The 14,783-nt window shown below is 42.7% G+C and overlaps 2 protein-coding genes across 7 annotated transcripts in view; both read right to left on the bottom strand.

Moving 5' to 3' along the window:
* arhgap1 (Rho GTPase activating protein 1) overlaps window positions 1-14,783 on the bottom strand; it is a 518,954-nt gene that overhangs the window by 224,513 nt on the left and 279,658 nt on the right. The window lies entirely within an intron of this gene.
* Window positions 1-14,783, bottom strand: part of LOC140729436 (proline-rich protein 5-like) — a 122,649-nt gene that overhangs the window by 37,170 nt on the left and 70,696 nt on the right. For 4 of the 5 annotated variants that reach the window (XM_073049171.1, XM_073049168.1, XM_073049169.1 and 1 more), the window contains one exon: window positions 10,977-11,025. In XM_073049171.1, the coding sequence (XP_072905272.1) occupies window positions 10,977-11,025 (49 nt within the window). Of the gene's footprint in view, window positions 1-1,142; window positions 1,304-10,976; window positions 11,026-14,783 lie in introns of those variants that run through there. The other variant, XM_073049172.1, reaches the window with a different exon arrangement.

A 14,783-nucleotide genomic window follows, 5' to 3' on the forward strand; every position in this document is an offset into this window, starting at 1 on the left:
TTGATCCTGTACTTAGCCTTAGAGTCCTAAGAATAGAGTAGAGCACACAGCCTTGTGGTGTACCTGTGCTGACGATCAACACTGGTGCACCTCAAGTTTGTGTGCTTAGACTGCTGCTCTACTCTCTCTACACCCATCGCTGTGTGGCTAGACATAGCTCAAATAGCATCTATAAATTTGCTGATGATACAACCATTGTTGGCAGAATCTTAGATGGAGACGAGAGGGCGTACAGGAGTGGGATATACCAGCTGGTTGAATGGTGTTGCAGCAACAACCTTGCACTCAATGTCAGTAAGACCAAAGAGCTGATTGTGACCTTCAGAAAGGGTAAGACGAGGGAACAGGATCCAATCCTCCATGAGGAATCAGAAGTGGAGAGAGTGAGCCAAGTTGAGTGAATCAAGTTCTTGGGTGTCAATATCTGTGAGGATCTAACCTGGTCCCAACGTATCAATACAGCTACAAAGAAAGCAAAACAGCAGCTATATTTCATTAAATGTTTGTTAAATGATTTTGTTTTCCACCTAAAACACTTGAAAACTTCTGTCATAGAGAACATTCTGATTAGGCTGCACCGTTGTCTAGTTTGGGGGGGGGGGGAACCTACTGCACAGGATCGAAAGAAGCTACAGGAAGTTGTAAAATTAGTCAGCTCCATCATGGGTGCTGCCCTCGGTAGTATCCAAGACATCTTCAAGGAGTGGTGCATTCATTATTAAGGGCTCCCTGTCAGCCAGGACATATCCTCTTCTCATTGTTACCGTCAGAAAGGAACCCATGAACACTACCTCAGTTTTTAAAAATTATTTCTGTTTTTGCAATATTTTTAACCTGATTTTGATTCTGATGTTTGTGGAGCAATTATTGCTCTCAATCCTTACTGAAAGGGTTCTGCAAGTAAGGAAATCGAGGAACAGGTTGCACAGGGAGGTAACAAGGCCGTTGTCTTGGAGGCTAATGATGAGCTTTGAGAGGATAACAGTGTTGCAGCTAAACTCTGTAGATGTAGATGATGCAGTTGACATGGCCATACTACAGCATGTCTGCTGCTCTGGTACATATATCAGGATTCTCTTTGTTGAATTCAGTACCATTCATCCCTGATCATCTGCAAGAGAAACTCTCCAAACTTCACGTACCAGGTTCCATCTGCAGATGGACCACAAACTTTCTCTCCGACAGGAGGCAGTATGTGAGTACAGGCAAGCACATCTCCACATCCCGCTCACTCAGCGCTGGCATGTCGCAGGGGTGTGTTCTTTCCACCCCTCCTATTTTCCCTGTGTCTGCAGTGGTCCTCCTGTTAAACAGATAAAGTTTATGGACAACACCCCTGTCACCGGACGAATCACCAGAGATGATGAATCCAAGTACGACCAGTAAATAGACAAGCTAGTGTCCAGGTACAATCACAACAACTTGGAGCTGAACACCTCAAAACCGTGGAGATGTGTATTGACTTCGGGAGAAATGTGTCTCCTCTCCACCCAATCATCTTCAACAACTCTACAGGTAGCACCATTTCAGATTCCTGGGCATCATTATTTTGCAGGACTCACTTGGGAGAACCATACCTTCTTTATTAACAAAAAGGCTCAGCAGAAGATATACTTCTTGTGGTAGTTGGTAAAATTCCACCTTCCTCAGAAAATACTGGTGCAGTTCTACACTGTTATCATAGACAGCATCTCTACATCAGTTATTACTGTCTGGTTTGTTGCAGCACCCTCTCACAATGCACAAAAACTGCAGTGAACTGTCAGGTCAGCTGCAAAGGTCATTGGATGGAGTCTACCACCACTGCAGGACTTGTGTGTCACAGGCGCAAGAGGTACTTCAGATGCTGGAAACCTAGAGCAATACACACAACGTGCTGGAGGAGCTCAGCAGGTCAGGCAGCATCTATGGACAGGAATAAACAGCCGATGCTTCAGGCCAAGACCCATCTTCAGTCTGAAATGTCAACTGTTTATTCCCATCCACAGACGCTGCCTGACCTGCCAAGCTCCTCCAGCACATTGTGTGTGGGACTTGTATGTGTCCAGGTCAAAGAGATGGGCAGGTAAAATCAGTGCAGACACCAATCAGTTTTCCAAAAGCTCCCTTCTGGAAAGCACTATAGTGCTGTTTAAACAAAAACTGAACAGTTTCTTTCCCTAGGAGTTAACCTGATCAACCATTCTATTTAGCCACCCCCCCTCCCTATTACCTCAGTCACTGCACTGCTCTATAAACACTTAAAACCTGTATTGCTGTTTACAATATAAACACATGATGATATTTACGTAGTGATGAACAATTTGTTCCATATCCATACTCCAACCTCTAACTTCATATTTTATATAGCTCTTTATTCTGACAACACACCAAGCAATTTCCTAAATCATGTGAATGTTTATAGCAAATGAAGTTGATCTTTCTTCCTTGAATTTCGTTGTGGCTGCGGCACAAGGGTATTGATCTGTCTGTCACTGGGCTGAAGGGAGGTGGACACATTGCCCTCAGGGCGTTCAGGCAAACTCTTTGAGGGAAGGGGGAACAGGAATTAAACTCAGAGGCTCTGGATTCAAACTCCTTTTGACTCTCGTGATTATGTCAGTCGGCTCAAACTTTGCATCTATTATCAGTCTGTCAGTCAGGGTTCATAATGACTCTCAGGCACCCGGCACTGCTTCAAGACTCATATTCGCATCGAGGAGCTGGCTCTCTTTCATGACGTAGCACATCAGACGCACTCTGCCACTCTCAATGACCAAGCATTTTCTCATGCGGTGTGGTGCATCCACATAATCTATGGTGACTCAGAGTCCAAGAGCTCTCTGTCCAAGCTCATTGGTAATCTCTGTAATATTCATCAATTTCTACCATCCAGGCTGCAGACTGTGAGAGGAGACACTAAAAACACTGACCATTTGGCATTTTAATGTTAATGTTTATTTAGAAACTTATCTGGACACCAGGGTGGAGCTTATAACACCGGGGCTTTTACTTTGCTGTTGCGGGGATAACGGCGAATGGGCAATTGGTCTGTTTACCCAACTGTTGGATGAACGTTCTGCAGGCAGCCGAGGTAGGACCGAGTTGCCGCCTCCCTTCCTCTTCCTCTTCCTGCACCACGGCAGGCTGACTCCACCCTCACCGTGGCAAGGCTATGCTGCAGTAGCAGGTCACTGTTCACATTGTGAACTGTGTCCTCCACCGCTTCACTGCAGCAGCTCCATGTGTCTCTGACCTTTACCCCAGTCATACTGCATTGTCTTCTACCTGGACTGGGAGCGACTGGTTTGTGCAGAAGCCATAAACTCAGGACAAAGTCCTGCTCCTACCACTCCACTCCCTGCAGGCTTCAGCCAGGAGAAATAACTCCAGAAAGCACTCCAGACACCAGTAGTGAATGGGGGGTAGTATGAAGGGCAGGGGTTGCTGGTTGGTGTCTATAAAATGTATTCACCCTCCCCCGGCCCCCGTGGAAGATTTCATGTTTTATTGTTTTACAACATTGAATCACAAATCACAATGAATTTAATTTAGCTTTTTTTGTCACTTATCAACAGAATAAGACAATTTTGTGTCACAGTGAAAACAGATCTCTACAAATTGATCTAAATTCATTACAAATATAGAACGTAAAGTAATTGATTGCATAAATATTCACCCCCTTCCAGTCAGTATTTAGTAGATGCACCTTTGGCAGCAATTACAGCCTTGAGTCTGTGTGGATAGGTCTCTATCAGCTTTGCACATCTGGACACTGCAATGTTTCCCCATTCTTCTTTACTAAACTGCTCAAGCTCTGTCAGATGGCCTGAGGATTGTGAGTGAACAGCCTTTTCAAGTCCAGCCACAAATTCTCAATTGGTTTGAGGTTTGGACTCTGATTTGGCCACTCCACGATATTAACTTTGTTGTTTTTAAGCCATTTCTGTGTAGCTTTGGCTTTATGCTTGGGGTCATTGTCTTGCTGGAAAACAAATCTTCTCCCAAGTCACAGTTCTCTTGCAGACTGCATCAGTTTTTCCTCCAGGATTTCCCTGTATTTTGCTGCATTCATTTTACCCTCTACCTTCACAAACCAACCAGGGCCTGCTGCAGTGAAACATCCCCACAGCGTGATGCAGCCACCATCATGCTTCACGGTGGGCATAGTGTGTTTTTGATGATGTGCAGTGTTTGGTCTGATGGCCAAAAAGCTCAATTTGGGTTTCATTGGACCATAGAACCTTCTTCCAGCTGATTTCTGAGTCTTCCACATGCCTTCTGGAAAACTCTAGCTGAGATTTCATGGGAATTTTTTTCAACAGTGGCTTTTTCTTTGCGACTCTCTCATAAAGCTGCGACTGGTGAAGCACCCAGGCAACAGTTGTTGTCTGCACAGTCTCCCCCATCCCAGCCATTGAAGCCTGTAACTCCTCCAGAGTTGTCATAAGACTCTTGTGGCCTCCCTCACTAGTCCCCTTCTTGCATGGCCACTCAGTTTCTGAGGACAGCCTGCTCTAGGCAGATCTACAGCTGTACCATATTCCTTCCATTTTTTGATGATTGACTTAACTGTACTCCGAGGGATATTCAGTGACTTAGAAATTTTCTTGCATTTCCTGACCTGTGCTTTTCAATAACATATTTGTAGAGCTGTTTGGAGTGTTCTTTTGTTTTCATGGTGTAGTTTTTGCCAGGATACTGACTGACCAGCAGTTGGACCTTCCAGACACGGGAATTGAAACACCTTGGCCACACACAGGCGATCTCCATTTAACTAATTATGTGACTCCTAAAACCAACTGTTTGTATCAGTGATGATTTGGTGTGTTATATTAAGGAGGAGGGTGCAATCAATTATTTTGTGTTTTATACTTGTAATTAATTTAGATCACTCTGTAGAGATCTGTTTTCACTTAGGTATGAGTCTTTTTCTGTCGATCAGTGTCAAAAGAAAAGCCAAATTAAACGCACTGTGATTCAATGTCGTAAAACAATAAAACACGAAAACTTCCGGGGGGGATGAATACCTTTTATAGGCACTGCATGTCCTTCCTGCCGCCAACCGTTGCGTGATGCTACATATATATACATGTAATAGTTATACTGAGTAGTGGAAAAATAGAAATAAAAAAGTAGTGAAGTATTGTTCATGGGTTCAATGTCCATTCAGGAATCAGATGGCAGAAGTGAAGAAGATGTCCCTGAATCGCTGAGTGTACACCTCCTCCCTGATGGTAACAATGAGAACAAGGCATGACCTGGGTGACGGAGGTCCTTAGTGATGGATGCTGCCTTTTGGGGACATTGCTCATTGAAGATGCCCTGGATACTATGGAGGCTAATGCCCATGATTACACCCTTAATGACATCACCATCTGCCTTTCTAGCTCACCTTTAGTTACGACAGTGCTCTGCAAATGAGAGTCAAGAGGGATCTAGGTGTTCAAGATCATGAATGCTATCTGGTGGGTCCAACAAATAGATAAGAAGGCAAGTAGTAGGCTGGTCTTAATTGTGAAGAGGTTGGAGTTTAAGAATAGGGAGGTTTTGTTACAAACAAGATGCTGGAGTAACTTAGCAGTCAGGCAGCATCTGAGGAGGGCAGTGGGCAGTCAATGTTTTGGGTTGACTGTTCATTCCCCTCCACAGATGGTACCTGACCTAAGCACCAGAGGTGATAAATCCAGCTACCAGAACCTTGCATTCCTCCTGCAGCTTCTTTCTTTGTCCAGATTCCAGCGTCTGTTGTCTCTTGTGTCTGTCAGTTTAGTTATACAGCCGTCCCCCGCTTTACGAATGTTTGCTTTACACCACTTTGCTTTTACAAAAGACCTACATTAGTAACCTGATTTCGCATTACAAAGAGGATTTTCGCTTTTACGAAAATTTTACCCATATAATTTAATGGTTCTTCGCTTTATGCCATTTCGGCTTAAGAAAGGTTTCATAGGAATGCTCTACCTTTGTAAAGTGGGGGGCACCTGTAGTTTTACAAAGTGTTAGGCCCTTACCTAAAAAGTAGTATAGGAGGCATTGCCAAATATAATTCACCAGATAAGTTCCTGGTTCAAGCACACTGTCCTGTCAATACAGATGGGTCATCTCGGACTGAACTCTTTGAAGTTTAGGAGAATGAGGGGTGACCTTTTTTAAATAGAGAAGATACAAAGGAAGCTCGACAGGCTGGATGCCGGGACGTTTTCACCTGTGGGAGTGTGAGGAACAAAGGAATGTACAATAGCTACAAGATCAGTCATTTAAAGTTGAGTGACTCTGGTATTCCCCAACCCAGATTACAGTGGAGGCCAGATCATAAGATATTCGTATTTAAGGTGGAAGTAGATAAATACTTGGAAGATCGAGTAATTGAGGGTTATGGGGAACTGGCACAGAAGAGGAGCTAAGGCCAGTATAGAACAGCCATGATCATTTGAGTGGGGCTGCAGGCTTGAGAGACTGAATGTTCTATACTTCTCCAACTCTGCTGTGTCTCATGATTGCGGTTTCCAGTGTTGCTCTTGCTATCAATATGTCCAAATGCATTGACTTGCCATATTGGAATTGAATAGTGCTCAACAATTGGTCACAGCAGTTGCCTCCTTAGCTCTTCTGTTGATTTCTGTTTAAGGGATAATTTTAACCTTTTTCCTCCAGCGGTCTCGGGCAGTAGGAATAGTTGGCAGGACGTACCTGTGATGGTCACCCTGCCTTAGGAAGTGTGTGGACTCCGATGACGTTGGCTGGATTCTGCTGTCATTTTTACTCAGGCATTTGTGCAGAGAAGCTTTGGTGGAGGGAGGAGGGTGGTCAGGAGAGAGGGAGAGGAAGGGAGTTAGGACATATTTGATCCTTGGTGACTCGCTGGGGGTTTGGGGAAGTGAAACTACAATGAAAATGTAGTTAAGCACAGAGCGAAAATTTCCTAGCTGTTTTAACAGGAAATCCTCCTGGTGTGAGATGTACACAAAGTTACATTATTCCCCAAGAGGTACTGCGGAAGAAATTATCCGTTGCCTTGGGAGTGACAGTTAATGGGCATTCTCAGGACAATCACAGAACAATGTCAGACCATGAACCCTGCCAAACTCAATCCCAGATAGACAGCCACAACAGGCCACCCACCCACAGTCCTGCCTATTCTTGCTCCCCCATCCCCATCACTCAACCTACGTATTTATCATGACTGACTCTTTGGCCTTGATCCCAATGATTGGGTTGGACTCTAACCATATGCCCCCCTCCCCACGACTTTTTCACCCACAATGCCAGCGTTAGTCTACAAACCCCTCCACTCTCTCACCCTATCCAAGGCCCTCAAAACCTTCCCACTCAACCTACTGACCTCCCACCTGCTCTCCAGGTGATCTATGGCTCATCATTGATGGAAGAACTGATCTCCACCACTCTCCCAACTGTCACCATTATTCCCCTTTCCCAGCTTGCTTATCTAATCGTCAGCATTAGTTCTGAGGATAGTTAGAGTCCATTCTGTGCAAGGCTTTGAACTGGAATCTCATTAAGTGGTTCAATTAGCTATGAGCAAAACATCTTAAGTGTGTGTGGGGGGGGGGGGTGGGGAGCGGGGTATGACAAACCTCTACAGATGTGTGGTGGAGAGTTTATTGACTGGTTGCAATAAACTCCTGTTATGGAATCACCAATGCCATTGAATGGAAAATCCTACAAAGAGTGGTGGACACGGCCCAGTACATCACGGGTAAAGCCCTTCTCACCATTGTGCACATCTACATGGAGCGCTGTCACAGGAAAGAAGTATCCATCATCAAGGACCACCACAACCCATGCCATTTTCTCTTCTCGTTGCTACCACCAGGAAGGCCTCAGGACCCACACCACCAGGTTCAGTAACAGTTATTACCCCTCAACCATCAGGCTCCTGAACTCGGGGGAAGTACTTCCCTCACCCCAGCACTGAACTGTTTCCATAACCCAAGGACTCACTTTCAAAATTTCTTCATCTCATGTTCTCGATAATTATTGCTTATTTATTTATTATGATTTTTTTTTCTTTTGTATTTGCACACTTTGTTGTCTTTTCCACATTGATTGTTTGTCCGTCCCATTGGGTACGGTCTTTCGTTGATTCTATTGTGTTTCTTGCATTTACTGTGTAATACCTGCCAGAAAACAAATCTCAGGGTTGTATGTGGTGACATAGATGTAATATGATAATAAATTTACTTCGAACTTTGAAATTACTGGTTGGTATTAGGGTGGACATTAGGTCAGATTTAAGACACCAAAATGCCATTCGACCTTTTGAACAAATTCTTCCTGGCAATTCAGATAACCCACAATGATCCCCAACGATGCTGCCTTTCATACTGGGTTCAACTCCACACATACTAAACCACAGTGCAGATATGCCAGCATCTAGGCCTCCATAGAGGCTCCATAATGCATAAGCTGTAAAGGGAAAGTAGTTTCTATTGTGTAATTAAAGAGGAGCCTTCGCTAATATTTAGTGAAATGTTAAGGCAGATGGATGAATAATTTATGGAACAGACCTGGGCTTAGGAACATCTGCTTAGATCAGGAGTTCCCAACCTGAGGTCCAAGACCCCTTGCTTAATGGTATTGGTCCGTGGCATAAAAAGGCTTTGGAAACTCTGGCTTAGAAGTAACAATAGGGTGAGAAAGTAGGTTACCTTGCAGTATTGCTGTATAATATAGAAGTTTACCATTCAAGGAACACTATCCATGCAACATGGGTGAAATGGATATAACAAGGATGTAATGTTGAGGCTTTATAAAGTACTGGTGAGGTCTCACTTGGACGACTGTGAGCAGATTTGGGCCCCTTATCTTGGAAAGGATGTGCTGAAACTGGAGAGGGTTCAAAGGAAGTTCACGAAAATGAATCCTGGATTGAATGGCTTGTCATATGAAGAGCGTTTGTTGGCTCTGGACCTGTATTCTCTACAATTTGGAAGAATGAAGGGTGACCTCATTGAAACCTATTGAATGGTGAAAGGCCTTGATAGAGTGGATGTTTCCTATGGCAGGGAATTCTAAGACCAGAAGACACAGCCTTAGAATAGAGGGGCATTCTTTTGTAATGGCGATGAGGAGGAATTTCTTTAGCCAGAGAGTGGTGAATCTGTGGAATTCATTGCCACAGGCAACTGTGGAGACCAAGTCTTTACATATATTTAAGGCAGATTCTTGATTGGCCAGGGCATGAAGGGATATGGAGATTGGGGCTGAGAGGAAAATTGGATCAGCCATGATGAAATGGTAGAGCAGACTTGATGGGCCAAGTGGCCTAATTCTGCTCCTATATCTTACGGTCTTATGGTCTGAAATATTCAGAAATAACTGAAGAATTTCAATTTTATGTGAATGTGGAATGTAATTAGATGCCAGTTGCTACTCAGTTGAAAAGTAGAGTGCACCAGTCATGGAGTGTCAGCAAGCAGTTTAACCTTTCAATCCCACACACACCTTGGAAAACCAACACCCAAAGAAATTTGGGATTAGTATGCAAATTTCAGTATATACAGTATACCAATTGATAAAATCTAAACTGAAGGGCCTGGTTAAGCTTAAATATCAAATTATAAGCGTTTGGAATTTGGTAATCCTAAATATCTAAATATATTAACAATTCTAAAAGGAATATCATTATATATACTAACAGGAGCATTTAATGGAAACAATTCACTTTTATTCAAATTAAGTTTATATCCTGAAAATTTACCAAAATCTTTAAGTGTTTCCAAAAGATTAGGAATTGATTCCTCAAGATTCGAAATAAAAATCAAAAGATCATCAGCATAAAGAGTAATCTTATGTATGGTTCCATTTATAGAAATACCATGAATATTTTTAGCCTCTCGTAATGTTATAGCTAAAGGCTCCAATACAAGATTAAATAATAAAGGGCTTAATGGACATCCCTGTCTAGTACCATGAGAAAGTGAAAAAAAGACCTATAATTATTAGTAATTACTGTGGCAATAGGGTTCTTATAAATCGTTTGAATCCATCTGTTAAATTACCAAAACCAAAACAAATATGGCCACTCGACTCTGTCAAATGCCTTTTCTGCATCGAGAGAGATAACACATTGAGGTTGCTTAGATAATGGTGATAGAGAGACTATCTAAAAAATTTCCTAGTATAGATAACTACTGTGATAGATGTAAAACTGAAGTAGCCACTTTGTCACATATGTTCTGGTCATGTTCTTCATTAAAATTGTTTTGGAAATCTTTATTTTCTACAATTTCTAAAGTTCTGAAAATTAATTTACAACCTAATAGACTGACTGTTCTATTTGGAATCGTTCCGTATTATATTCAGGGTATTTCATCTTCAGATCAACATGTAATTGCATTTGTTACGTTGTTGGCAAGAAGGGCTATTTTATTAAAATGGAAAGATATCTCTTGCCCTACATTAATTGAATGGTTTTCTCAAGTAATGTTATGTCTCAGTTTGGAAAAAATTAGAAGTAGAACTTTTGAACCCCGTTTTGACTTTGAGAGAAAATGGGGTTCTTTTGCTTAATATTATCATTTAATTTGAATTATTTTATATGGTTTCCTTCCAATTTTATTTTTTTATTAAAAAAACATGAATTAGCGGTTGATGACTCTTTTTCTTTATATATTTAAACGATGGTTAAACGTATTGCTTCCGGGGGTTGATTCCTAATGGGTTTTTTTCTTTTTTTTTGTAGTTAGTGGGTTTTTTTTAGTTAGATGGGGTTCTTTTTTTCCTTCTTTTTCCTATATAAATTTTTTCTTCCTATATTATGATCAGCGTTTCTTTTTCTTCGGCTCTATTATTTGTATACATATTAATTTGTTGAAGTTTTGTATTATTCTATAGCTGTAGAAGATTATGTACTAATTAAAAGATTTTAAAAATGAAAATGGAACTTGGTAATCCAACAGAGAGATTCATATAGTTTGCATATTGTGTGATATGCAAAGAAAACTACCAGTCTTCGAATCAAGTCTTTTTACCTGAAAGTAATCAGTAATGAAAGGACCCAGCTCACTCTTCAGTAGCTGCCTGTGGAGAAAGATTCCAGTTACCACTCGGTTCAACATGGTGAGAGATCTAAAACATCCTGCTGCTCAAAGCAACATACATCAAACTAGACGACACACACAAAATGCTGGAGCAACTCAGCAGGCCAGGCAGCTTCTGTGGGAAAGAGTCAACAGTCGACGACTTGGGCCGAGACCAGCCAAGCTGCCCCGGCTACCTGCTCTGAAATACAGTTTTATTCTAGGCATAATTTTATTCATGATATATATTCTAAGTCTCCTCCTCCACATTGTTTCAGCAATTCAACATTCTCTTACAATGTGTCAATGCCACTAACAGTTTCAGCCTTAAACATTCTATCAGTGAAGTGTAAAATTCCACAGCTTCCCTGGTGGGATCAGCCCCCCAAGCCTCTGGTTTGTTAGGTTATTTTAATGTGGTGACTGTACTGAGCCCCGGTACATTTGAAAGGAGCAGGCAGGAACACTACAAACACGAGAAACTCTGCAGATGCTAGAAATCCAAAGTAACACACACAAAATGCTGGAGGAACTCAGCAGGTCAGGCAGCATCTGTGAAAAAGAGTCAACAGTGGATGTTTTGGGCCAAGTCTCTTTTTCAGGACTGAAAAGGAAGGGGGGGAGATCCCAGAATAAGAAGGCGGAGGAGGGGAAAGTAGATAGGTAAAAGATAATAGATGATACCAGGTGGGTGGGAAAGGTAAAAGGTTGGAGAGAAAGGAAGCTGAAAGGAGAGGAGAGTGGACCATAGGGAAAAGGGAAGGAGGGGACTCGGGAGGTGATAGGCGGGTGAGAAGAGGTAAGAGGAATAGAAGAAGAGGGAAACATTACTTCTTCTCAACTACCTATCACTTCCCTCTGGGTCCCCTCCTCCTTTCCTTTTTCCCATGGTCCACTCTCCTCTCCTATCAGATTCCTTCTTCTCCAGCCCTCTACCTTTCTCACCCGCCTGCCTTCACCCATCACCTTCTGGCTATCCTCCTTCCGCTCCCCTCACTTTTTTTATCCTGGCGTTTTTCCCCTTCCTTTCCAGCCCTGAAGAAGGGTCTTGACCTGAAACGTTGACTGTTCATTCATTTCCGTAAATGCTGCCTGACTTGCTGAGTTCCTCCAGCAATTTATGCAAGTAAAGACACTGTTCCCTGTATTCCTTTCAAAGAGACGGTAGCTTAGTTCACACACCACGTTAAGAAAGGGACATATTCCTTCTCCTTTGTTCCCCAGCTAGCGTGGGGAACATCCCTAAACATCCTGATTACTCTCCCCAAGAGCAGCTGGAGAATGGCATCATTAAGGATCTTTGAAAGTGAAAGAAATCAAACAAGAATAAAGAAATATCAGTGGTTGAAGATTTACATGCAGGCGGATGGGTAACTGGAAGCGAGGAGCTGGTTGGAATCTAAAACACTGTGAGTTGTGAATATAGTCTCTCTGAAGTGAAAAACAGACAGTGTCGCTCAGTTCCAGCAACCTCAATTCAACCCTAATCCCCTGGTGCTGACAGAGTGGAGTTTGCACATTCTCTCTGTGACCGGGCGGATTTCCTTTTGTTTCGTCTAACACCCCAGAGATGTGTGGTGGCTACCAGGCTGTTTGTACTGTAGGTAGTTGCAGGAGAACCAGGGTGGAGCTGATGAGCACATGAGAGAGGACTGCTCACAGGGAAGTAAGTGGGGGAATGAGCCAAACGTGAGTGTTCTGAGATCTGGCATAGACACAGTAGGCTAAATGGCTGCCTTCCCTATCATAAGGAAATGTGAGAATGGATTTTTTTTTGTTCACTTGTTCTTCTTTCTGTCTCTCATCGCCAAACTACTGAATTTTTATAGTCACTGAGATGTACAGCACAGAAACAGGGCTTTTGGTCCATCTAGACTGTGCCAACCATTTAAACAGCCTACTCCCATCAACCTGCACCCAGGTCACACCCTCCATACCCCTCCCATCCACAGCCTGTCCAGACTTCTCTTAACTGTTGAAATTGAAATTGTATCCAGCAGTTGCGCTGGCCGCTCGTTCCACACTCTCACCACCCTCAGAGTGAACAAGTTTCCCCTCACGTTCCCCTTAAACATTTCTTCTTTCCCCCTTAACTCATGACTTCTGGTTGTTGCCTCACCCACCCTCAGTGGAAAAAGCCTGCTTGCATTTACCCTATCTCTACCTCTCATGATTTTGTATACTTCTATCAAATCTCCACTCAATCTTCTACATTTAAGGGAATAAAATTCTGACCTATTAAATCTTTCCTTATAACTCAGGTTCTCCAGTCCTGGCAACTTTCTTGTAAATTTTCTCTGTACTCTTTCAGTCTTATTTACATCTTTCCTGTAGGCGGGTGACCAAAACTGCACACAATACTCCAAATTAGGCCTCACCAATGTCTTATTCAACTTCAAAATAACATTACAACTCCTGCACTCACATCTTTGACCGATGAAATCCAATTTGCCAAAAGCTCTCTTAACGATCTTTTCAATGAATTATGGACCTGTGTTCTCAGATCCCTTTGTTCTATCACACTCCTCAGTGCCCTACCACTCAATGGTCCTCCCAAAGTGCAACTCTTGTCTGCATTAAATTCCATCTGCCATTTTTCAGCCCATTTTCCAGCTGGTCCCAATCCTGCTGTAATCTTTGGTTGTCTTCCGCGCTGTCTACTACACTCCCAATCTTGGTGTCATCTGCAGATTTGCTGATCCAGTTAACCACGTTATCATCCAGATCATTGATATGGATGACAAACAACACCTAACCCAGCACCGATCCCTGCAGCACTCCACTAGACACAGACTTCCGGTCAGACAGAAACTATCTACTACCACTCTCTGGCTTCTCCCACAAAGCCTTGTCTAGTCCAATTTACTGTCTCATCTTGAATGCCAAGTGACTGAACCTTCTTTACCAGCCTCCCATGTGGGACATTGTCAAATGCCTTCTTGAAGTCCATGTAGTCAACATCCCTGCCTTGCCTTCATCAACCTTCCTGGTAACTTCCATGAAAAACTCTATAAAATTGGCTGGACACAACTTACCACACCATGCTGACTATACCCAATTAGTCCCCGTGTATCCAAATACTTTTACATCTAGTCCCTTAGAACACCTTCCAATAACTTTCCCACTATTGATGTCAGTCTCAGTAACCTAGAATTTCCTGGTTTATTCTTAAGCTTTTCTTAAACAAGGGAACAACATTAGCTATCCTCCAATACCTCATCTGTCTCTGTGGATGAATTAAATATCTCTGCTAGGGCCCCTGAAATTTCTGCATTTGCCTTCCACAGGGTTCGAAGGAACACCATGTCAAGCCCTGGGGATTTTTCCACCCAAATTTGCCTCATTACAGCAAACACCTCCTCTTCTTTAATCTTTACAGTGTCCATGACCTCACTTCTATAGACTCTGTGTCAATCTCCTGAGTAAATACAGATGCAAAATATCCACTTAAGATCTCCCCCTTCTCTTTTGGTTCCACACATAGATTACCATTTTGATCTTCTAGAGAACCAATTTTGTCCCTTGCAATCATAGAAACATAAAAAATAGGTGCAGGAGTAGGCCATTTGGCCTTTTGAGCCTGCACCACCATTCAGTATGATCATGGTTGATCATCCAAATCAGAACCCTGTACCTGCTTTCCCTCCATACCCCCTGATCCCTTTAGCCACAAGGGCCACATCTAACTTCCTCTTAAATATAGCCAATGAACCGGCCTCAACTGTTTCCTGTAGCAGAGAATTCCACAGATTCACCACT

Source organism: Hemitrygon akajei, chromosome 6 (assembly GCF_048418815.1).
Source record: "Hemitrygon akajei chromosome 6, sHemAka1.3, whole genome shotgun sequence".
Lineage (NCBI taxonomy): Eukaryota > Metazoa > Chordata > Chondrichthyes > Myliobatiformes > Dasyatidae > Hemitrygon > Hemitrygon akajei.